The sequence below is a fragment of the Mercenaria mercenaria genome, chromosome 5, assembly GCF_021730395.1.
Source record: "Mercenaria mercenaria strain notata chromosome 5, MADL_Memer_1, whole genome shotgun sequence".
Taxonomy (NCBI): Eukaryota; Metazoa; Mollusca; class Bivalvia; order Venerida; family Veneridae; genus Mercenaria; species Mercenaria mercenaria.
The window spans coordinates 76,552,657-76,576,678 of NC_069365.1; the positions used below are offsets into that span (position 1 = coordinate 76,552,657).

A 24,022-nucleotide genomic window follows, 5' to 3' on the forward strand; every position below is an offset into this window, starting at 1 on the left:
TTTCACTCTATCTCAGCTATTACTATATGGATTTGATTCAAATTTAAAATAGTTGTTCTACATCATCACCCACATCATATGACACAAGGTCCATAATTCTGGCACCAATTTTTCATGAATTATATAGAGGATATTTGTTTGTTTCGGTGTAAGATCGAAAATTTATTTCATCGAGTGAACATCACATGAATATTTTCACGAGTGGCGAAGCCACGAGTGAAAATATTAACATGTGATGTTCACGAGATGAAATAAATTTCGATCTTTCACCGAAACAAACAAATTTTCTGTTTATTTCATGCTTATTCAGTGGTTCTTTTATAAAATCGTTTTACTTTTTAAAAATTCCCCCGCAGGGAGCCCCACTGTTTACGACTGTCAGCGCTGTGTTATGCGTCCCAAATAGTTCTACAAATTTGGTCCAGGTTGTGTTTTGTCTAACAGAAGAAAGGAGATTAATTTATTTGTAAGGGATATAAATAATATATTTGGTACTTCAAAAATTTTATTCATGTAACTTCAGATATTTTAAACAAACAATGTGTGAAATTCATACGCGCAGATACGCGCACTTGCGCTTGTCAAAATTCGAGTCCGCCATTTGTTTTACTTCAGTCAATCGGTAAACAGTTAGAACAAATAACTGGAGAAACAATACGAACAGTGTAACAGTTGGGATTTTAAATGGACTTATATGTAAACTCTCGTGTCGTGAGTGTTACAGTTAGTCACTGTCACTTTCTGGAATCATTCTTATTCGTTTGAATGGTCTGGCAGTGGCAACTGGCGAATCGAGCATGTTGGAAACGGACTCTCAGCAGTTGCATTACTTCGGCCTACGTTAACTGTGGACATTTGTGACAGTGTTTCCGATACAGATGTACTGTGGAAATTGAAAGTCACAGGTCCGTGGAAAGTGCTGCTTGCAAAAAGACTGCGAGAGCGATTGGATCCGAAAGGCCCAGTCCATGGCTCCGAGCACTGGCAGCACCACTTCCTTGAGTTTGAAGGTTGGTTTCATTTCTCTGATTCGACAGTATTTTAGAAATATTTCTCGACTGGTCGTTGTTGATTTTACTGTAGTTGTTTATAGAATTCACATTCTTGTGACCAGAAATTTGCATGATTTGGTTGGCAGGGACCCCAGCATCGTTTAGAGTTTGAACCAGATGTTTTCTGGAGCTGAAAAAAAAAATGAATGGAATTTTCATATCATTGACCTATGAAATTATTTGAAGGCATAAATTATTTTGTACAAGTGCATTTTCTTTAGAATAAGTATGCAGGCATAAGTTCGTTTTTCTAAGTTGGCTGACATGGGAGGGCTCTCGGGTTATTCTCATTCTGCATTCTAACACGATCCGATTCATTTTACTATTAAACAAAGAAGGCTGGAATCAGTGAATTATCAAAACAACAATTCACTGTTCTGACGTCACAATTATTGCGTCAAACGGCGTAGCAGCGCGCTTGAAAGAAACCGATTGAAAACGGCAAATAATTAATGAATGCCGGCAAAGATGTACTTTAAAGTCCTTGGGGCTAGAATGCGCTTTACTGGTACGCACTTTTTGCTAGGATTGTAAAAGGTAGGATGTGCTCGTACAATCATTTAAATAAATGTAACAATAATCTATTCATTAAAGAAAACAGAAAAAACGGGGGTGGGGGGCAGTAGCCCCCATAAGAATAAATGGGGAGTGTTTATTTAATGTGCGTACTGGTAAAGTGCAGGTGTCCCGTCCTTGGTAACGTGTTAGAATCAAAATAATACATCTCATTTAGTGATTTGCTCTTGAATAAATCAGTGTTTGTCGTTCAGCTGCGTAGTATTATACAACTCGGGCTCCGCCCTCGTGATATAATTCCTTCGCATCTGAACTCCAAACAGTGATTTATTCAGCGACAAATCACCGATGAATATATTATTTCTTAAATAAACCACTCGCGTGCAGTGACGTTACCGATCCAGGTGCATAGCACGGTTGTAAAAAGTAGTTTTTTTTCTTACACTGTTGATACTAAGTATGTAGTGTTAGAATCGAAATAACAAGTTCCCAAGTGTGATTTATCGTAGAATAAACACGAGTTTTTCGTTCTTATGCGAAACAGTATTTAAAATAATACGGCCTTCTTGATACATTCTTACATGTACGCATAAGAACACAGAAAACACGGGTTATTCTACGATAAACCATGTTTGGGAACTTATTACTAAAATTTTTTCTTAATTTCACGGCTAATTCAAGTCAGCGATAAAATCTTAATCGTGCCATTTATTAGCTTGCTAGAATGATATCACCTTCTAAGAAATTGCGAATATGACGTCGGCAGTAAGAAAGCGAGGATGAGCAAAGCATCAAACTGACAGTGCATGTCCTTCTATGGTTAATTTTATGACAAGAACGGAAAAAAATCTTAATGAAGAAATCGCAGGTGGAATTGTACCGGACATCATAACAAATGTCATTGATTCTGGTTGGAAATAGCCCATGATGAATAGCGAAATACTAAAAAGTAACAGAAAAATTACTAAAGTCATTGAAAACGGACAAAAAATGATAGATGCACTCCCTCCAGCAAAAAAAAAAAAAAAAAAACTAACTAGAAAGATTAAATGTTTGCGATGCAAAACTAATACTGATTGAATTTGGTTGTGAAAAAACAAAGAATTGAAACACTAATTGCATGAAAAATTATCTGGAGGCCTGGCTTACAGTCTGATAAGTACTTGAAGATTCTTGTTATCAAACTACTTTAAATATACTGAATTTATGCAGGTATACTTTGGTAAGGGTATTTCAAAAGTAGATATTTTACAGTTTTAGGGTGTTTCTTTTTTTCAGAAATGAATTTGAAAAGGAAAGAAAAGATCAATAGATGTCAGATTTGAATTTTTTTGATTGTCGGAAAAAGTTTTAGTATCCATATGACGGCTTATAATTTACGTACTTGACATTCCAGTAAAACTGTCGTTTTTAAAGCTCTGAATTGAAAATGTTTGCAGAAAAATGGGGGAAAAATTTTCAGTTTGGAACTCAGAACAATATCGGCTATAAAATCAGGCTTATAAAACGTTTGCTATATCAGGATATTTTCAGCTGTTCATTTATTATATCTAGATAAACCATGGAAAAGCATAAAATAAGAATATAGATGTATAATATGCACACCTGTAAGGCGTTATTCTGGGATTTTCAATTCCTGCTTCAGCCTTCATGTCTCTCATAATGTTGTAAAGTTTATTTATTCCAAGTGGGGTTTTTTTTGAACCAGCATCTCTGTGGTTTATCATTTGGTGTAAGGAAGAATGGGCTGTCAGGTTTGCACATTTCGTCCGGTCGTTTCTGGCTGTACAGCTTGTACAGATGTACAGGATCTCTCTGGGCGTCAGCAGTGGCATAGGCTTTGGGTTTTGTAACCTCTGAAGTAATGAAATTTACACTGTTATACATCATTAAAACATTTATCTTTATTACAGTCTCTAACCTTTTGACAGACATTTTACAGAAAAAATGCAAGTCTAAAACTCTAAATCGTAATGTGGATTGTAGCAAACATACAACAGTTTGCATCCCAAATAGTCTAGCGGAAGGACGGCTGTTACTAAGTAGCAGTAGGCCTGGGTTCGAATCCCAGTTTGGATAGCTGTTTTGTTGTTTATCGTTATCATTACAAATAATCTACCATTATATTTCAGTAAACGCGTGGACGTTGTTTATAGTATAGGAGACGTTATGTCAAATTGACTTATTCATATAATCTAGTAAAAGAAAGTAGAATTTTTGATGTTTCGCCAGGGAAGGTTATCATGTGGGGAAAAAAGAATATGACATTTGTGACTTTGAGTTTATTAAAGGGACTGGCCTCCAGATCATTCTACTAGTCTACTAAAAGATTTTTTAGATATCTGGAAATAAATGCTATATTTCTTAAGAGGGTTAAAACTTAATTACTGACAAACTATAATCATGTTACGGAAACACATTAGAATTTGCTGTTTTTTCTACTTTTTACGATGAAAATCGAAATGCGTTTGTAACGCATTACTCCAGGTAAACTGTCTCAATTATAAAAATCTGTATTTTGAAATCATAACTCACTAATTCCTCAATAGCTTTATTGGTTACGAAAGACGGGAAAAATGTCTTTATTGCCGTGGTTGTCCGGGGTTCGATTGCCGAGACGGTCATCTTTTTTTCTTGAATAGGATTTTTAAATTATTTTAGAAACAAAAACTCATATTCTAATGTTCGTAATATGACCAAAGTTCAATTTGAAAGAAAAAATATTATTTTATCCAAATCTGGAGGTCAGTGCCTTTAAACTCGATGAGTAAAATTGATAAAATGCTCTGCAGAGCCTCGCATTTTATTATTTTATTCAACTTGTTTAATAAATTCAATAAGAAAAGACACTCCTGTAATATCAGATTTCACATATATTTTTTTTTTTTATTTCACAGATTTCACATTTTCACAAGGAAAGCTTGTGCAATTTTAAAGATATTTTAAGATGGTATCAAAAATACAAAATATTTAAAGCATTTTGTGCATGAAATAAACCGAAAAGAAATATCAGTGGAAGAATGAGATATTTCAATTTGTGACACAAATTTTGAAATTTACTAATTTTAGTGCTCATTCAGTGACACTGAAAAAAAACAACACAAAAATTATGGTAGATCTACTGTATATGAATTAAATTACTTTATCACATGTTCGACTTTGCGGAGTGTAATAAAGCCATAAATAAAAATGATAATACACTAGTGTAATAACGCTTTGACGTCGACGTCGTTTACAGTATAGGAACGCTGGACAAATTGACTTATTTGTATAGTAAAAGAAAGTTGAATTTTTGATGTTTCGACATGAATAGCTAACATGTGATGAAAAGAATATTACATTTGTGTCTTTCGACATTTAATTTATTAAACTCGTTGAATAAAATTGATAAAATGCTCGGCAGAGCCTCGCATTTTATCATTTTATTCAACGAGTTTAATAAATTCAATATGAAAAGACACTCATGTAATATCCGCTATTTATCACATGTTCGACGTTGCGGGAGTGTAATAAAGCCATTAAATAAAAAATGCAATTGAAACGTACCTAATGTCCCGAGGATTTGAACCAGATCTGGTTTTGGTTTGTCTCTCTTGGTCATATATAAGATACTCCTCACCAGAAGTTTTCGTCCATTCTAAGATGAATATCTCCCCAGCAGAGATCACGCATTCTTTGCCTGTCCGCATTCCAAAATGGTTTGTGCATACAAACCACATGGAGTGTAACAAAGACCTTGGAGTGTAGTCACCTAGTGTCCTGGCTTCATGCAATCTGGTCAATGATAGACTCTGTCATGGTTTCTGCAGCTCTCGGCTTATTGCCAAGTCCCTGGCCTTTCAGCTGTTGCTGTTTTCTTGAAAGGACAGCTCGTGTTTTGGAAAATTCTCTGTCCTTGAATATGGCAACATTGCTGTCACTTGCTTTTAGATATCTGTCAACAGATGCTTATAAAGCCCCGCAAAGTTGTAGGCTCATATTCCCTGCCATCTTTCTTGGTAACACCCAAGATAAATTCACACAGTAATGAATTAAGCTGATATGGGGGAATGTATTCTGGTTTTCTCATTTCATTTTTTGACATCAGAAAAGAGAAGAATAACTTCATGTCACTCTCTGTCTTTCTTTTGGGTATTTTTATTTTCATTTCTTTAAGAAACTGGTCAGCTCTACTTGTCTAAAGTTCCTGTCTGCAACCTGAAAGTCTCCATATTCCTCCTGGTCAAAGAAATTTGTGAAAATGTCATTCAAGACCTCTGGATCCAGTTCTTCTACAGACATCTTGATTGTATACTAAAGCAGACGTCAGATTTGACAGGTGTTGTTGTTGTTGTTACAAACATGTAAACAAAGGGAAGCTACTACAACCAACCTGTCACCTCATGTATATACATGTACATAGAGAGGTGTCCAATTGGGGGAAGAAAGTAGTCCGGCACAGTGAAAATTATATTTTGATAAATTTCACTGTGGGTTTACCAGGATATAATCTACCATTATATTTCAGTAAACCACTGAAAAGCATGAAATAATCCCCCTTTTTACTTTAAATTTCAGGTTAAAGTTTTGGTGCACTTTCACTCTTTCTCAGTTATAACTAAATGGATTTGATTCAAATTTACAATAATTGTTCCACATCATCACCCACATCATATGACACAAGGTTCATAACTCTGGCACAAATTTTTCATGAATTATGCCCCTTTTTACTTAAAACTTAAGGTTAAATTTTGTTGCACTTTCACTCTATCTCTGTTATTACTAATGAATTTGATTCAAACCTAAAACAACTGTTCAACATCATCACTCACATCATATGGCACAAGGTCCATAACTCTTGCATCAGTTTTTCATGAAATATGCCCCTCTTTACTTAGAATTTTTAAGGTGAATTTTGATGCATTTTCACTATATCTCAGTTATTACTAAATGGATTTGATTCAAACTTTAAATGGTTGTTCCACATCATCACTGACGTCATATGACACAAGGTACGTCACTCTTGCACCAATATTTCATGAATTATGCCCCCTTTTTACATAGAATTATACTTATTTAATGTTTTGATACACTTTATCTTTATCTGTCTAATCACTTAATACTTTTGACACAGATTCAAGCTATTGTCCAATATCTTCATCCACACTGGGTCATTAAACACTCCAGAGACAGCTCCAGCCTCCTCAGATGTGCCCAGTTTCACTATCCTGCATCGATATAGTCGAGAGCGCTGTCTCCTGTGACAGCTCTTGTCAAACTAGAATTCTAAATGCATATTTATCACCGATGTAAAGTTTGAAGCAAACATTTCTAACAGTACATACAGTACAAAAATACATATCAATTAAAAGTTAAATATACATTCCAGTAAACGTCTCAAACATTCTTTTTTATAAAGCAATATACGTATATGTACATAAAAAGCTGATATGTTGGCAAGATGCACTTCGCAAGATGGTGTATCCTACACACCGTAAAACATTTTAATAGTGTCTCGTCAGTACGGCGCCGGTGTTTCAAAGTCAAGTTTTTCATACATAAGAAGAAGGTATTCGAATATTTCATCAATGTGATGGTCCTCGTACAGTTGATACAGTTCCTTGTAGAGTTTTTCAATATATCTACGGCGCGACAGCAAAGCATTGGAAATGTTTTCAAGTTCTTCTTCCAACTGACTTGCTCTTTCTTCTATCTCTGTAACATCGTCTTGCATCTTGTCCAAATTCCCAGTAGTTTGTATAAGGTTGTATATATCCAATGGAAGCGCCACGGCGTTAATTACCAACCCAACTTTACTGATCTTAGCAACTTTTGTCGCAGCGTGTGATACTTTTCCTCCTAATTTTACCGTTTTGGCGGTTATATGCGTAGTTTTTGCAATTTTATGAGAGTGAGAAGTTGTTTTCGATATTGTTGTAACAGCATTTGATGCCTTTTTTACAGCTTTTACAGTTTTTATCGTATTCTTAGCATATTTCAAATTTGAAACTGTTTTCGATTCTTTAGATAAGGTACTAACCGATCTTGTCCATGAAGAGATCTCTTTTGGGGGTTTTGCCGTACTGCTTACTCCTTTAGTGAGTTTAGTGCTGTTAACAAACTGATCCGCACAATTTTTAAATAGTATCCATGTTTGCGAACTGTTTCGGCATCATCATTCCTTGTCTTGTCGGATGTTCCTCTGTTTCACATATGGGGCTATCTAATTTCTCCTTTTCATTATCACTTTTAGTGTCTTCAGCTTCCAGTCCTACGTTTGAAGATGACAACTTATCAGTTTCATCAAGTTGACCATACTCCCTGTCTTTCTCTGAATCTCCTTTCGCTTCTTGAACTTTTATACCCATAATGGGAAAAGAAGCATCCGTTAAAGATGACATAATATCTCCTAATTTCATAGAACATAGTTGTTCTTCCAGATAGTCAAGTTGCTTAACAATTTATTCAATTCGTCGGACGCTGATTTATCTAATTTCTCAGCTTCTTAAATTTCATTCCTTTTATTTTGGTTGCATTTTCTTCATGTTCCTTGTTCGCTGCCTTGTCCGAAAAATAAGAATCAACAGAGGTGAGTACAGAAGCCCCTGCTGCAACAAGAGATAATCCGCCAGAGAATGGCGCCAGTAAAACACCTCCAATGCCTATCAGATCTGCGAATAAACATGTCAAATTAAGAACATGATAGACAACCATATTTCGTATAGGTACTGCAGTCTACGTTACAAAGTACATTGACTTCGAAACACTTGTACATCACAGCTATGTACTCGCAACATCTAAACTAGCTTGCGGAAGCTCAAACGTACCAGCTGTAAGGTGGCATATGATATTTCTGCCAAGAGATAGCTAGGCATATGTAAACTTTCCAGGAAATGTATGTATTTTTCTGATAACCATTTCAGCAATAAATGATATTTTCTAGATATTCTATTTATTTCCTGAAAATGTTTTAGTGCAAATTTTCATGTTTGACTTTCAAGCAAAGTTGCATGTTTTTCTGAAAACTTTACCGTAATAAATCATTTTTCCTAAATATGTTTTATATTTCTAGGAAACATTGGGCTATTCACAAAAAACTTTTCAGAAATGTTCGAAATATCAAGATGAAATTACCGAGATTGCTATCTAGTTAACGGCAGTTGTGGGCACTTACGCAAAACGTATCGATATAAAAGCCTAATGTCAATTATCACAATAATATTTCCAGGAGACGCTTACAAGATATCTAAAGTATCGTGATAGCTACCTAGCTATCTTGTGGCAGCAATATGCCACCATATACAAGAGCTTGCCCTTTTCTGAAACACATGTAATGTCCTTACAGGTATTTATGTCATCCTTTGTTAAAAAGTCGCCACATGGCCCAGTTAGACCTTTACAACGGACACGGAAATGTAAATGTAAACGTACTCTGTACTTTGGTAAAAATCCGGGGGATTTCTCAAAACATAAAATTCGAAACTAATCAATTTCAATAAACAACTGCGTCGCAAATAAAGTCACAAATTGGGTCTTTATATAAGCATATTATATACCATGTTTGGTGGATAATAATTATCTCCCTCCAAGCTTAAGTTGCTGGTCGAATACTTTTTTCGTCTATTTCTATTAAATACCTTGATCGGCCCCAAATACAGCCTAAGCCTTTCTACGCTAGTATTAAGCTTCGTGGTGATATTTCAGTCTTATAGCGAGTTATTGCACTGATATTTTTTTCTGTTTTAAATATTACTATTTCAGTGTTAATATCACACCATGATTATATCATACTCTATTTAAGTCAACTTAATTGAATAACCTTCTTGATTGAATAAACTTCTGTCCTGTTCTATTCTAAATATTGGCGACCTTGACATTTACTTAGGCGGTCCCACTAGCTTCTACAGAAGCGTGCTATCTACAGAGTTTGGCGACAATTCGCGTACTTCAGCTATAAACTGGAAACCATCTGTTTTGCCCGACGATCCAATTACTGAATTATTTTTCATCTATTTTTTGTATTATATTTTGACCTTGGTAGCATTTACCCTACTGCCATCAACACTGCTAAAACAAAGTAAAGTTCCGATCGAGATTTTAACCACAAATCTTCAAAATTCCTAAATGTGAAATGTACTCTGGACCAGCGCCTAAGATCGCTGCACACACTGAAGTCTTTCAAGTACAGCACATTTAGTCTGAACCTTCTGGCTGCAAACACAATTCGAGTCTTGGTTTTTCTTGAAGCTACCTGTAGGCAAGGTTTCAGTCTAATATATATAAAATTCATTGAGAGGACATATTTAAAAAAAATGTTTTTAGCAATATTGATCTTGACATTGAATCTAGCGCCCCAAACACTATCCCAAGCTAGGTCTCCAAATACATTTGCTATATACTATTTATCTTGGAAATTTGCCAGTCTGAAAAGTTGTTGACCAGAACTAACTTACCCCAATGTAGTTATATCCATGCAATTTCTATTTCGGAACTTTTTCTGAATTCTTGTACGACATGCAACTTTACTTGGATAAACGTACGTAGTTTCATGTAAGTGTATTTTAATGTGTAATTATATAAAAAGGGCTTATTGGAATGCAAGAAAGAGGATTACCTCAAAATTGAGATATTTGTACCATTTTATAACTACGACTATCAGTAATAACGTCACAAGATTTTATAAAAAGTGAACTGTCCATAGAACACATATAGTACTGTTTTCCTAAACTAAACGGATTAGAGCCACAAACACACGCTGAAATTTATAAAAACTTTGAACTAGTTTGCTAAAACGTTATGATTTCTAATATTACTTTGTTAATTATAAGAACGAGAAAGAAACACTTGCCTTATTTATGTAAAGATAAAATGCTCGTCACGAGCCTCGCGTTTTAATATGTTAATTAACTAGTTGAATAAATTCAGTAAAAGAACTCACTTATGTAAGATCATCTATTTATTTCGCCATCATTTGTAAAATTCAAGTATTAAGATTAATAATTCACTCAAATGAATATTTATCAAAATTATGTAAATCTGTATTATGCTGAAAGAATGTATAGAATTTGAAATTTCCACCGTTTCACTGAAATCAATGATAATTGAATGAAAAGTTGATTGCTTAGATGCATTCTTAAAAGTTTGAGATTTTAAGCGGTGTAGTTTAAAAAACTTCTATAGAGTGTATGTTTCAGAAGATTTGGTAATGCATGACACATCGCTATAGCCATCAAACTACGGAGACCCACGCATATATTTTCTAATTAATGTTAATCTGAAGGCGACACATGATCTTTATGACTAAGTTACGTTCAAAATGTTGAATTATATTTTACTCGTCCAAAATACCTCTTACCGCCAAACTGTAGTACTAATCATGTTGCGAATCTTCAGGGACTATATCTACCGGATAGACTCTCGAAATTGTCAAGATTTCATATATCCAAACTTCAAAGTGTTGTTGTTAAAAAAACACCCTTAAATAAATAGAAAATCATTTTAGTATGATATTTAGTTTCTTTAAAAAAAAGGAATGCTGACAAGATGTCAGACCTTCGAAAAATACGCAGTATTCGCGAGCGGTGAATTTTACAAATTTTGTTATGTGATAGGGATAACTCTTCCTTCCACTTGGCCATGTAAATAATGGAATGTTTTTCCATTGCGGATATTTTTTGTAATTGTTTTCTTTTTTATCATTATTATTAATATTATTATTTTACAGCAAAAAGACGTTTTTTAGCGTTATACAGTATTTCACATATAAATGACGTCGTCAGTGACGTTACAATTAGAAACGCTTATAATGTTATTTCCACCAAGACGTTAAAATATTTGTTTGCAGATGTATCAGCATTATTAGACTAGCCACTAGACTGATAATTAAGATATTTCTATGATTTTTTTCTTTTTTATGTTCATAGAGACAAAAGCCAGTCTATTCGAGAGATTTTCTAAGACGACTGATGTTAAAATTATCATATTGTTATGATATTGGACACAGGATATAGACTGGCTCAGTTCACTACATAAAATCATAAAAATGGGAAAAAAAATATATCATAGTCTAGGAGCTAGTCTACAGCATTATTTATCCATCTTATTATTTAATTACGGAAAACCATAGTCCACTGAGAGAAATTTACAGCATTCCTAACTTTATTATGCACATTTTGACAGAGAGAAAAAATGAAGATATGAAATACTAGTTATTTCTTTTTGCACAAAGCCCTTAATATATCATTAATATACACGTACGTTCAACAACTTGAACAAGTAATTTACAGTGTTGAGATGACCCCTCAAATTTGACTGAAGTACAAAGTACATGTACGTTTACATTTCCTCGTCCGTTTCCGTAATTAAGGTCTACTACAACCATAACAAAATAGCAAATATGTATTTGAAATAGGGACTTCACCTATTCTATTTCATGGGCGTAGTTCAGTTGCAAAACAAAGATTACTTGGAAAGATAACCGTTATCTCGAAACAGCGTATGCGCTGAAGCTTAACAAATGTATTTAATTAACACACGTTCTTGTTTTGATTGACACGAATGGGTGAACAGAATGCTCAAGTAAAAAAAAATACATTGAATTCATCGTTGCAAGGTTGTGTTAAGGTGATTATGCACGTTCGAACTAAAAAAAATCTACACTACCCTGGTTGAAATTATCGTGAAAAATTAACCCTAGAAGATTAAGCCAATAAAATATTGTGTCATGTTCTTGATTTTCTTTTTTTTCTGGACTGATTTGAAAATATAAGACCTCAAGTAAGTTTTCATAATGCAAGTTCACAATTTTAGTGACATTTTCCAAGTATAGAAAAAACTCGATCATGCGTGTGAATTTTAATGAAACTTCTTAGTTTTTAATGGTTATGGCCAACTAAAATGCATAGATCAATGTTTTCGATGTTTCCAATTATTAAGGGGAACCCCAAATTTGAAGCTCATTTCATTGGAATGATTTCACCTACAAATACAGCATTACATGTATTTGAAAAGACAGTAACGTTGCAAACACAATAGTTACCGTTATTTACGTTTCCGTATGCTGGGCACGAGTTTTAAGCTAGGTTAATATCCGGATTATTGACGACAAAAGTGACGTGCAGATCTACCTTAAATATGTTTACCTAACAATATCTTTTTTTTGTGGATATCAGTCCATAATTATTAACGATGTAATGCATGGCAAAATTCCCGGATACAAATATAACTTTCTGTCTCCGAAATATGTATCTTTTCATCAAAAGTACAATTACAGCTAATGGATTTTAAAATAGAGCTATCCAAGGTTATAAATAAATTGTATACCAACACAAACCTTGATAAAAAAAAAATTCAGACTCCGTAATATGTATCTTTTCGTCACCTAATGAATTTTGTAATAAAAACAATTTCTTTGTAGGCTTATAAATAAATTGTATGCCAAGGTAAACCCGTACCAAAATACAGAAAAGTGTATTAAGAACACTGTTTACCTCCGACTAAACTTTTCTTTGCACTTGTTTGTTCTGTTTCTGCCTTATGTCTATGGGATGATCTAAGTAAGTTTGCCGCCTCTCGCAGTTTCTCGATAATGTCCATCCTATTTGATCTCCATTTAACCACTGCTTCATCCAAAGTATCCAGTGGTCGTGGTCTCGGATCTATAGGAAAAAATCGTCATCCGTTTATAGTACTACGGAAGCATAAAGGGGACATGTGATTTTTTTTTATTTCATCGCATGGCCACGAGATATTGACTCAGTCCCCTCTATGCTTCCCTATACTAACTATGTTTTCTTTATTTTTTGTTGTTGTTGTCGTTTTTTAATTTTAATTTATCATTATGAAAGCGTCCGACGTATACCGGTGCCATACTCCTCTATCACTGGGGTTATTAAATCAAATAATTTTGTATTATTAATTAGATGCATGTCGCTTATTCTATTATACATTAACAAAGTTTTGTTGAACGATTTAGTATTATTGACTAAGTGCATGTCGATCTGGCTATTTGAGATAACTGTTTCCTGATAATAAACCACAGGAAAGTCATGGTTTATTTTCATTCAAACACATTCATTAAAACATAATGATAAGAATTATTTCGAATTCTTTCTTTCTTTAGCAGAAAAAAACAAGTCGTGTTAGAATTCATTTTTACCTTTTTATGCTAAAGTGGGTCTATAACTCTGTCACTGCAACTTACAAGGTCATAAAAGTACTTTGAAGACAGACACCAAAATACAAGAAAATGTACTACTTTCCCTCAAGAAGGGCATACTTCAGGCAAACCCGTCTTAAGCATCAGTAAGGAAACGCAGAATTGGTCTTTTCTAAGACAGGTTGTTGCTTAATATAGGTTAATTTACCCTGAAATTATGAACATGGGAAATAGCATATGTGGCTGCTTAAGATATGGCTGCTTAACAGAGGTAACCGCTTACACGGGTTTGACTCAAACTCCAACGCAGTGATCTCCCTTGCCGCTTCGCTCAATGAGCGAAGCGGCAAGGGAGATTACTGCGTTGGAGTTTGGGGTTTGACTGTATGCAAAGCACAGTTTAATGTTCAAAAATTGATGATTGTTAAGATGTTTTACATTGATTTCCGTACATCGCTTTGTAGATCAGTTCGTCTTACCTGAAAGGCCATTGCAAAAAAATATATTTATGCATTTCTGAGATAAAAGAAAACTTTAAGCGAATGATAGCTTATAAAGCATTAAACGCATCTTAATGACAAAAGTCAATGATATTTTTTTATAAAGAAGTTATAAAAAAAACTTCCAAGGAAATCTCTTCACACAAAACACTTGATTATGAAATTATACTATTTTTAATATGTTTTGATATGTTTTGAATTAATACAGATATCACTGTACTGAAGACCACCTTTGAATAAAGACCAAAACCGGATAACCTGTATCAAATGGTCAATATTTTTTTCTTTGCAATCACAGACAGTACAATTTAACCTGTTATGAGACTTCACATTTTATCAAGTGCCGTTTTTTCATTTCTCAAGTGGGTCTTTAAAAACAGGTTTTAGTGAATTTGTGATTATGTGATAAGAAAAAGTACAAACCATTTTTCCGCCAAAGATAGCGGACACAGAAAAATATAAATGCCACAAGCAGGAACAAGAACGTCATTTTACTGTAAGCTGGATCGGTACCTGACCTTTTCTCTGAAAAGAAAATTCGGAAAAAATGGTTATCATGATACCATTTGTTCGGCGAAACTGCTGCTGAAGCTTAGGGTTACATACCGTAGAATTTGCGCGGCCTCAAAATCTTCAACCTTTTCGAACAAAACAACCAGCAGTTGCCGCTTCCGAAGTATTCACACGAATGACAGAGAGGACTAACAGTAGAGGGGTTGGGTAGACTGTTACACTGCGCAGGCTCTTTTTTTTTCAAACATAACTTTTTTTAGACTGTCGGAAAGTGTAGGTGATGCGACCGTCAGAGATGGGTTTTTTTAGAATTCATATCGCTGCGAAAGGCTCGGAACGCATGCTTTCTAGTAGACACTAGTTTTTTTTCCCCCGCCGGATATGCATGTAAGCAAAATAAAGGCTTCTTTTTCATGCATTCTGCGTTAGTTGACTATTAAATAGTACCAGATACTTGTAATTCTTGTATATATACATTTGTACATGCTCTGTAGCCCCGAGTGTGCATGTAATGTCGATCCACGGCTTGAACAGTTTATTGAATGTCACTCTGTCATCTAAATGAGATTTATTTTATGTACATAAACGTTGTGAAGGCATGACGTGGTTGTGGTGACAATGATAAAATCTAAAACCACGGACGAGACACAAGATTGTTTTATATGGAAGGCCGGTGCACCAAGCTAATTGTCAAATGCTGAATGCAAACTTGTGAGCAATGCCAAATTATCGGTGCAAAATGCTTTTTGCCAAATGCTTAATGTCAAGTATTGATCGCTAAATAACAATTTTCAAACGATAAATGCTAATTATCATTTGCGACTTGAAATGCGAAGCAATAAATGCCAAATGCTTATTGCTAGTGTTTATTTAAAGAAAGAGATGCATATATCAGTGGATAGATACATCCTTTAAATAGTCATTGGCCTTCGTTACATAACTTTTGACTATGTTAAAAACTGGATATTTTTTTCTAAACATTTAGCGTAAACAGCTTCAGTCCCATGTTCTCATCAACAGTAGAATATTTTATTGCTTCAAATCAGAGTGATAGAACAGTATATGTTTTCACATAACATTCATTAGTTTAAGAGATTCATAAAGTTAAGGATTTTGATAATTAGCAGTAATCGTTTGGTAATAGCCTATTATAGGCATTAGTTATTTGACATTAAGCATTTGATCTTTAGCTTCAGTTTCACGGCATATAGCATTTCGTTTGTAGTAATTAGCTTTAATTATTTGGCATTTAGTATTTAGTAACTGGCATTTGGCATTAAACTTTTTTCATTTAGCATTTGGGAATTAGCATGACGCACCGGCGGCCTTCCATAGTTTTGGATGATCACACATGTTTCACTTATGAACATCAAAGTTTTTTTTACATTTTAGCTTATGGTTAAGTCACACATGATAGAATTGCATCTGGTGTTTACTCGATAAGGATATTTCTATTTGACGCAAAAACAAACAAATAAACAAATATCCTCTAAAAGGACAATACCATTAAACTCCAATGGGGTATTAAATATAAGATCTTTTACTTCTGTGCCGAAACATCACCTTGTTTTTAACTTATCGTGAATAAAATAGTGATTGTTTCCATGATTTTGTTATTTTAAAGTTTCGCCCATTTCGGACACCAAAAGTTTTTTTTTTTTCAATTTTGACTTACAATTTGTTGATGTATTCACATGGATCCATGACAGAGGGGAAAAATGTTTATGATAGAGGGGAAATTTTTTTTAATGTTTTTTAGATGAAATTCAAGAACTATGCAAAAAAAATCACTCAGAGGCCTCTGTTTATGTTTTTTAGGTTTTTATGGGTGATTTTTTTTACATATAAGTTCTTGAATTCATCTAAAAATAAAACATTTAAAAAAAAATCCCACTCAATCATAAAATTTTTCCCCTCTATATCATAGCACGTGACGGATTCCTGTGGATGTATTATCATAGATTTTTCAAGTTAGTTTAAATAACTAGTTCTTACCAAAATGCAACATGCAGGTTGAAACATAATCTAGCTATTTCTGACTACTGACTGATAGTAACAATGGAATACACACCCCTTGAAATTAACGGTCAGTAAGAACCGAAAACTACGAAATATGTTGAACTAATTGAAGAAGGGTTAACCACCGGAATCGTGTTTTGTTCATATTCGGTCATCGTCCATCGCCCAGTTATCAAAGCGCGATGGTATATGATACTTAGATTCTTACTAGGATGGCGATGGTAGGATAGTAGCGTAATATGATGGCAGTGGCAGGATTACAGGATAGCGGTGGTAGGACTGAAGGATACAATATTACCATCCTGCAATCGCTACCCTACTGTCCTGACATCATAACATCGCCAACCTACCATCCTACAATTGCTATCATACAACACATCATCAATCTGTTAACATTCCAACCTACAATCCTGCTATCCTACCATCACTTTTAATTACTACGGGAAATTTTTTACACAATGGCTGATAAGTACTGATTCATTTCCCTGTTACAGAAATTATTTTACCGCATTTATTTCAGGAAGTTGTTTTTTCTAGATCTGACATGTGCTTTTATATTTTAACATGAAAGTCAGAATTATAATCAGCAGCAGAATCGTGTTATATTTTCTTCAGATTAGTTCAAATATGAGCCGTGCCATGAGAAAACCAACATAGTGGGTTTGCGACCAGCATGGATCCAGACCAGCCTGCGCATCGGCGCAGTCTGGTCAGGATCCATACTGTCCGCTTTTAAAGCCTACTGCAATTAGAGAAACCGTTAGCGAACAGCATGTATCCTGACCAGACTGCGCGGATGCGCAGGCTGGTCTGGATCCATGCTGGTCGCAAACCCACTATGTTGGTTTTCCCATGGCACGGCTCAATTATATGTACAATTTATTTATAATTTGTGTTATTTATAGGTTTAAATTTGATCGATTTGGTATTATCCTTAGACACGTTTTAATCACATACTATCATAGTTTATACATAAAAGCAGAGTTATCCATTGGAAATGCATTACAAAACATTTTACTAAAAGTCTACTATAATGAGCATCATACTCAACAAATATTTTCGGCTGTTAATGTCATTGCTCACTGAGTAGTGTTTACAGCACTCTAAGTACTGCCTGTAAATATTGCCCGGTGAGTATACTTCACGGCACTGCGATTACTTTTCTGTTGTAGTTAGCACTTGAATATCGCCGAATGCTACCAAATATAGTAGATCTCACTCGGCACAGCATCACTTCACTCGAGATGCCTGCACAACACTAAAAATGATATATTTGAAATGACGGGTTTATTTTGGTAGCAAATCGGAAATGCGCTAATGTACGACACCGCCAAAACACAGTCGGAATCGCAAATATATTGCACTACACAGTGTTTTATTCCACCGTCCAGCAATCATATCATCGCGCAATGAGCTGTGATACAGGATCCGGTACCGTATAGACCGTGAGCTGACAATAACCCACTACGCTATGATTTTCTTAAAGCATATAATATGAACTATCATTCAGAAATTCTGCCATCTGGGAGTCGGGTTCTTTTTACGTTACAGCCTACTTAATACGTTACCATTAATAATTTTATAGAAAATACTGACTGGCATTACAGTTAGCCATAAATGGTTCACTAGCTACATAATATGTCAATATATAAAGACAGTATATAAAGATTTATATTTTGCAGGTAAAATTGACACTAATAGGCATGTGCGTTACGTTATCAAATGTACGTTACCAAAAATTGTAACGAAAAATAGAAAATATAACTATTTGATTTTATATTTTATTTGAAGTGTCTAGTATGTCAAAAGTGTTATAAAAAGAGGTTGTGGTTATAACAGATAAGAGTTTGACATAATTATATCGGTTATAAAATATTTATAATTATTACGAAAAATAAGCGGTAATGTATAGTAAAGAAGATAAAATAATATAATGTTGACAATATGAGTTTCAAATTTATAATGATTTTTTTTTAAAAAGTCTAAAAATATTTGGGATATGGTAAAATATTTTGTTTAAACAGATATGTAACATGTACAAAATCCATAAATATGTTATATATATTTTAAAACATATAAAAACATCACATATTAAAAATCTATGTAACGAAAATTACTAATTACACAAATTATATATAGTTTTCTTCAATATGAATTTACAATCAAGATTAACAAAAAATCATTTTACATGTGAAACGAAACTGATTTCATTGAGTGGAAATTAAAAGTAAATAAATAAATAAATTACAAATGTGTGAAATGATTTGCAGAGAGTGAGTGCTCAAACTTGCTTCATATATATGGCATCTTCCATTTATTTCATCAATGATAATGCTACAGTCCAGCATATGTTAAAAAATGTCAGTGGATGCAAGTAATGAAGTTGGCCAGAAATATACTATAGTGACATGTGACTCGGCTGTTGTTAAGAAGGCATATTCTTTGGTTCTAGAGGTGGACTTGGTAACATAATTGTTAGAATAGGTGTCTTCCCACAATCTGCTCTATATTGGGGCCTGTAGGAAAATTAATGAAGGGCAATGGTCTTGCAGAATTTGAAATAGAATCAGGAATTTGTTCTAGTGGTTCAGTTCACTTGATAAAGTATTACCAGGTAAACGCTACAACCATACCCTAAATATACACAGGACTGTAATAGAAGCTCTTGAGCGTTTGCTTCTATGCAAGTTTGAAGAGACAGAAACCCGCAAGGAAAACATTTCAGAAGACACTAATATTACAGAAACGGACTGAAAGTCCATGCAAACAAAAGGTGTTTGAAATAAAAACTCTCCTGAAGAGTATTTCACAGACATGAGCAGTTCAAATCAGAAATCAGAAAGGGTGAAAATGGCAAAAGTGCTCAATTTTGGTTACTGTATGTAGATGCAGAAGAGCTACTCTGAAGTAATGATTTTAGTGCATCTAGGTCTTCTGTACCGGCATTGAGAAATGCTGTAGAGCAGACAATTAACAGACATGCAAAGTCTGAGGTTGGCATACTTGGTTTCAGTAGAAACTACGCTGCATATTTCCACTGGTGCACGACCCGTCATTACAGAGCCAGGTATGTTGAAGCATCACTTCAGAATGCAGACATAAATAGAGAAGACATGTCCGACCACAAAGAAGTATAACCTGATAGGCATGAGTGAAGAAGAAGTTAAGAGGGTTATGATAGTATAGAATCATTAACGAACCCATCCCAGGCTGAAAAAAAACAACAAAGATGAAATTTACTATGTATCGTCTTGTATTCCTGCGAAAGCAGAAGTCGCTCGTGACTGAAACTGAAATAGGTGAAAAGACAATGGATGGATTATCAAAAGAAGATTGATTGAAATATCAGTTCCTTTTTAAGACCCCATTAAGAGAAGAAAACTTAAAACATTTGCCACAGCTGAAGTTAAGAGGAAAGTAACCTATTCTCAAAACAAAATACTACAGATGAGAGCAGAACGTAACGTGTATGAACAGTTGGTACTTTTGGCTGTTCAGCACAACACTGATCTAGAATTGACACTTTCTGTTCCTCTAGGACCTGTCACCTGACCATTATAGCTTCTGCGACTGGAACGCCAATGAAAACAGACGAGTCACAACTACTTCGCTGTGTAGAGGCTGCGACCGTCTAAAAAAGATGACATTGTTTTGTTGATTGACAGTAACGCCCTGCTGCAAAGCTTAGTAACCATCTCTGCAACATTCTAAGACATAGCCGAAACTGCGTTCAGTCAAGTACCTAAGACAGCTCGTGTCTTTTCTGTAACTGACACTTACAGTCCTCAGTCGATCAAACCATATCAGGCATGGAAGACGTGGATCTTCTCCAAAATTCTTACTTGTCAGGAATGAAAACCAAAGTACAATGTGACTGAAAAGCATTCATGTCGAAAAGTGAACACAAAACACTGTTGATCAATCTAATTTTCGAACAATGAAAATGTGATTCCTTTGCACCAAATAGACCTTTCTAACGTAAACGTAATTACGAAACGGAATACTGAATCCGTAAAATTTTAGGCTAATTTATGGTCTAGGGGAGACAATTTCATCCAAAAGTAATGCAATAGTATCTCCCTTAGACCATTATTTACAAATAACATTTACGGATTCAGTAATCCGTTTCCGATTTACGTTTACGTTAGAAAGGTCTAATATGAAGAGAATACAACTGTATTGTATTTTGTCAACGGTGACAAGTGTTATTTACTCACAAGTGAAGATGGGAACAAAGTTCAAGCTCGACCTTATATACCACTGTTTCTATACAAAGAAAGTAACAGACACAAGAATAATATTCATTGCATAGATATCAGTACTACTAGCACTACACAAAAGGTGAAAACCAAAGTTAGATCCCCCAGATACAGACGCGTTTGTGTTGTTAGTGATATCTTCAAAAACACAAAATACTGTTTTATTTTACACAATAAGAGATTCCATTTAAATGCTCACAACGTCTTTATAAGCAAAGGAGAAAGAATCTGCTCAATTTTGCCTGCAATACACTGTCTGACTGGTTGACACAACCAGTGTTTTTGTTTGCACAGGGAAAGTAACACCGCTCAAATTAGTAGAGAAAAACCAGGTGTATGTTGTAATATTAGCAGAAGTAGTTCATACACATCAATGATCTGATGTCCTCTTTAACGGCATCGAAAATATTGTCTGTGCAATCTATGGATTAAAGAATACAATAACATCGACAAACTTATATATGACATGTTTCTTGCAAAGTATCAAGTACGTGCATGAAATGTCCAGAGTACATATGAGCCGCGCCATGAGAAAACCAACATAGTGGGTTTGCGACCAGCATGGATCCAGACCAGCCTGCACATCCGCGCAGTCTGGTCAGGCTCCATGCTGTTCGCTAACAGTTTCTCCAATTCCAATAGGCTTTAAAAGCGAACAGCATGGAGCCTGACCAGACTGCGCGGATGCGCAGGCTGGTCTGGATCCATGCTGGTCGCAAACCCACTATGTTGGTTTTCTCATGGCACGGCTCATATAATGGTATGGACATGAGTCTATTTCCACTGTGCCAATTGCCATTTAAAATTCACATAACACGTGTGAACTATCAATTTACCCAATTCTACCAAAAGTAGATGAAAGTGGATAGAAATTTGGATCAGAAAGTTTGTTGAAATATGACTAGCGTTCCGATAATATAGTATTTAAAGAACTAGCTGAAATTATTTGTGACACATCAGCACATGTGACTCTGATGACTCTTACGATGACTATGAAGAAGTAGAGATGACCAATATAATTGACACCATATACGAAACAGACAGTGATTATGACGACTTAAGTGACTGAACCCCGCAACTTTATTGTTTCACAATTTTGATTTATGTGAATTTATTTGGTTAAACAGATAAGCGGTTGTGTGTATTTTTCAGTTAATAAAATACACATTCAGTGACGTATCGTAACGTAGGTTACAATGTCAGTGTTGTGCTACATGCATTTCTATATCATACTAGTTCTAACTTGATAAGATACTCGCATTATCTAAGTTTGAACATCATTATAAGGCTTGCATAAACAATCTTTTGACTGAGAAATGAAAATATTACATCGTGAATTTTAGTAACGTATATAATAACGGTAACATACTCGTTTTTGATGAACGATAAATTCTTGAATACTAATGTAATGTGCATCTGAAAATACTATACTTTAGACATATCTGATATTTTCTGACAGTAAAACATACTGAATCAATTTATATGAGTATTTTTATAAAACATAATGGTAATGTAAATTACAAAATGAATTGATCAATTTAAAGAACAAAACTAAGCGGGAACATTGAAAACAGCATATTCTGCATATATCTAAACCCACTTGCTAATGATTTTGGTTGTTTCTACAATATAAATCACCAAATTCCAGTTTTATCATAAATTAAATAATTGTTAAGGTAACGTAAATAACAGGCTGTAACTCATGCAGAACACGCTTGCCAGATGGCAGAATTCAGAAATATGATCTATATACAAGGGGCTTCAAAAATAATGGGGTCTACAAAAATCCCTAGAGGTGGGAGGGTTTCACCTTCCAGCTCTAGGCCTAGTAAGACAATCATGGTTGTATAGTCGGAAGGCAATATTTTATGCCGGCATCCTACAAACTGCCATCCTGTTATCTGTTATCGCTTTACTACTGTAGTACTACCGCCATCCTACCGTCACCATCCTGTTATGTTATTGCGCTATGCTAGAAATATGGTGACGCGCTGAAAATAAGACAAAAGTAAGATGGTGAGAAAATAAGACAAAAGTAAGATGGTGAGAAGGTTAGAATGCAGTATTTCATTCTGTCCTCGCTATCCTACCATAGCTATCCGTTTTATCTCTCACCATACGCAATTCTACCTACTCAATTCTTCATTCGCACTTCGATGATTTGGCGACGGTAGGATATGAATAAACACTGGTAACTTTCAGATCTTCTGCAGATATTTTAGAAATTAGTACTGAACCTACCTTATTCTACGTTTACATTTTCCATTGCATATAGATCCGTTCACTGCGTAGCAATCTAACTCCTGCGCAGAAAATAAATAATGCGCGTTATCTGTTGCCATTTATAATAATGTCTGCACTTAATTGCATGAAGTTAACCTTGAAAACTTCCGTGTTTTACTACTGTCGGATTTCTTTAATGTGACACAAAACAAACGTATATATATTGTCAGATAAGCCAGTAAACTTAATTTCAGTTGGGTCCATGTGTACTTGGTTTAACATTAGTGAAACAACAAACTTATGATCTGCAAAACAAATATGAAAGAAGTTAGGGTGAAAAAAAGTTAAAAAGAAATGTCACATATTTTTACGTAGAAAAGTCAGACAGAATACCCTCTACGCCTCTGGATTCATTTGGTTTTCAGGAAATTATTACTGGTTTTACGTCACAAATCCTCAGTTTCATAAAGTATTATTTCTGCAGTTATATATTATATTGTCACATGTTGTGTTTTTTACAGTCTCCAGAAAAAAAGACGAACTTTGTATGATACTGCCTCCTATAAAAACGAGAATGAAGAAATAATCCTTTTTACCCTTAGCCCGATAAATTTCTATAATGGACTGGTCCATCATTCAATTTGGGCAATACCATTTATTTATTCGAAGGGATGTTTACTGAAAATTTACTGACTGAATAGCGAACAGTGCCGCACGGATGTGCAGGCTGATTTTGGTCTGCACTGATCGCAAAGGCAGAATTACTTGCCGCCAGCAGACTAAAGGTTAAAGTAATTTGCCCCG

At 34.7% G+C, this 24,022-nt stretch overlaps 3 protein-coding genes across 3 annotated transcripts in view; all 3 read right to left on the reverse strand.

Moving 5' to 3' along the window:
- LOC123557671 (uncharacterized) overlaps positions 1–24,022 on the reverse strand; it is an 80,962-nt gene that overhangs the window by 38,701 nt on the left and 18,239 nt on the right. The window lies entirely within an intron of this gene.
- On the reverse strand, positions 900–5,849 carry LOC123555967 (uncharacterized). The gene is made up of 3 exons (XM_053544698.1): positions 5,742–5,849; positions 3,174–3,424; positions 900–1,182 (listed from the first exon to the last, which is right to left on the reverse strand). Exons 1-3 carry the CDS (start codon positions 5,847–5,849, stop codon positions 900–902), a joined length of 642 nt encoding a protein of 213 aa, XP_053400673.1.
- Positions 6,091–23,393, reverse strand: LOC123557673 (uncharacterized). The gene is made up of 4 exons (XM_045349287.2): positions 23,237–23,393; positions 14,628–14,729; positions 13,037–13,204; positions 6,091–8,218 (listed from the first exon to the last, which is right to left on the reverse strand). The coding sequence occupies exons 2-4, from the start codon at positions 14,692–14,694 to the stop codon at positions 8,037–8,039; spliced, it is 417 nt and encodes a 138-aa protein (XP_045205222.2). The 5' UTR covers positions 14,695–14,729; positions 23,237–23,393; the 3' UTR covers positions 6,091–8,036.

What these genes read in the sequence shown, in the direction of transcription:
- LOC123557673 (XM_045349287.2), bottom strand. Translation starts at nt 14,694, where the DNA reads ATGACGTTCTTGTTCCTGCTTGTGGCATTTATATTTTTCTGTGTCCGC. An exon ending in CTATCTTTGGCGGAAAAATG is followed by an intron (nt 13,205 to 14,627) that starts GTTTGTACTTTT and finishes TTTTTCCTATAG; the next exon opens with ATCCGAGACCACGACCACTG. An exon ending in AAAGAAAAGTTTAGTCGGAG is followed by an intron (nt 8,219 to 13,036) that starts GTAAACAGTGTT and finishes GTTTATTCGCAG; the next exon opens with ATCTGATAGGCATTGGAGGT.
- LOC123555967 (XM_053544698.1), bottom strand. Translation starts at nt 5,849, where the DNA reads ATGTCTGTAGAAGAACTGGATCCAGAGGTCTTGAATGACATTTTCACA. An exon ending in CAGACAGGAACTTTAGACAA is followed by an intron (nt 3,425 to 5,741) that starts GTAGAGCTGACC and finishes TCATTACTTCAG; the next exon opens with AGGTTACAAAACCCAAAGCC. An exon ending in CCCAGAATAACGCCTTACAG is followed by an intron (nt 1,183 to 3,173) that starts GTGTGCATATTA and finishes TTTTTTTTTCAG; the next exon opens with CTCCAGAAAACATCTGGTTC.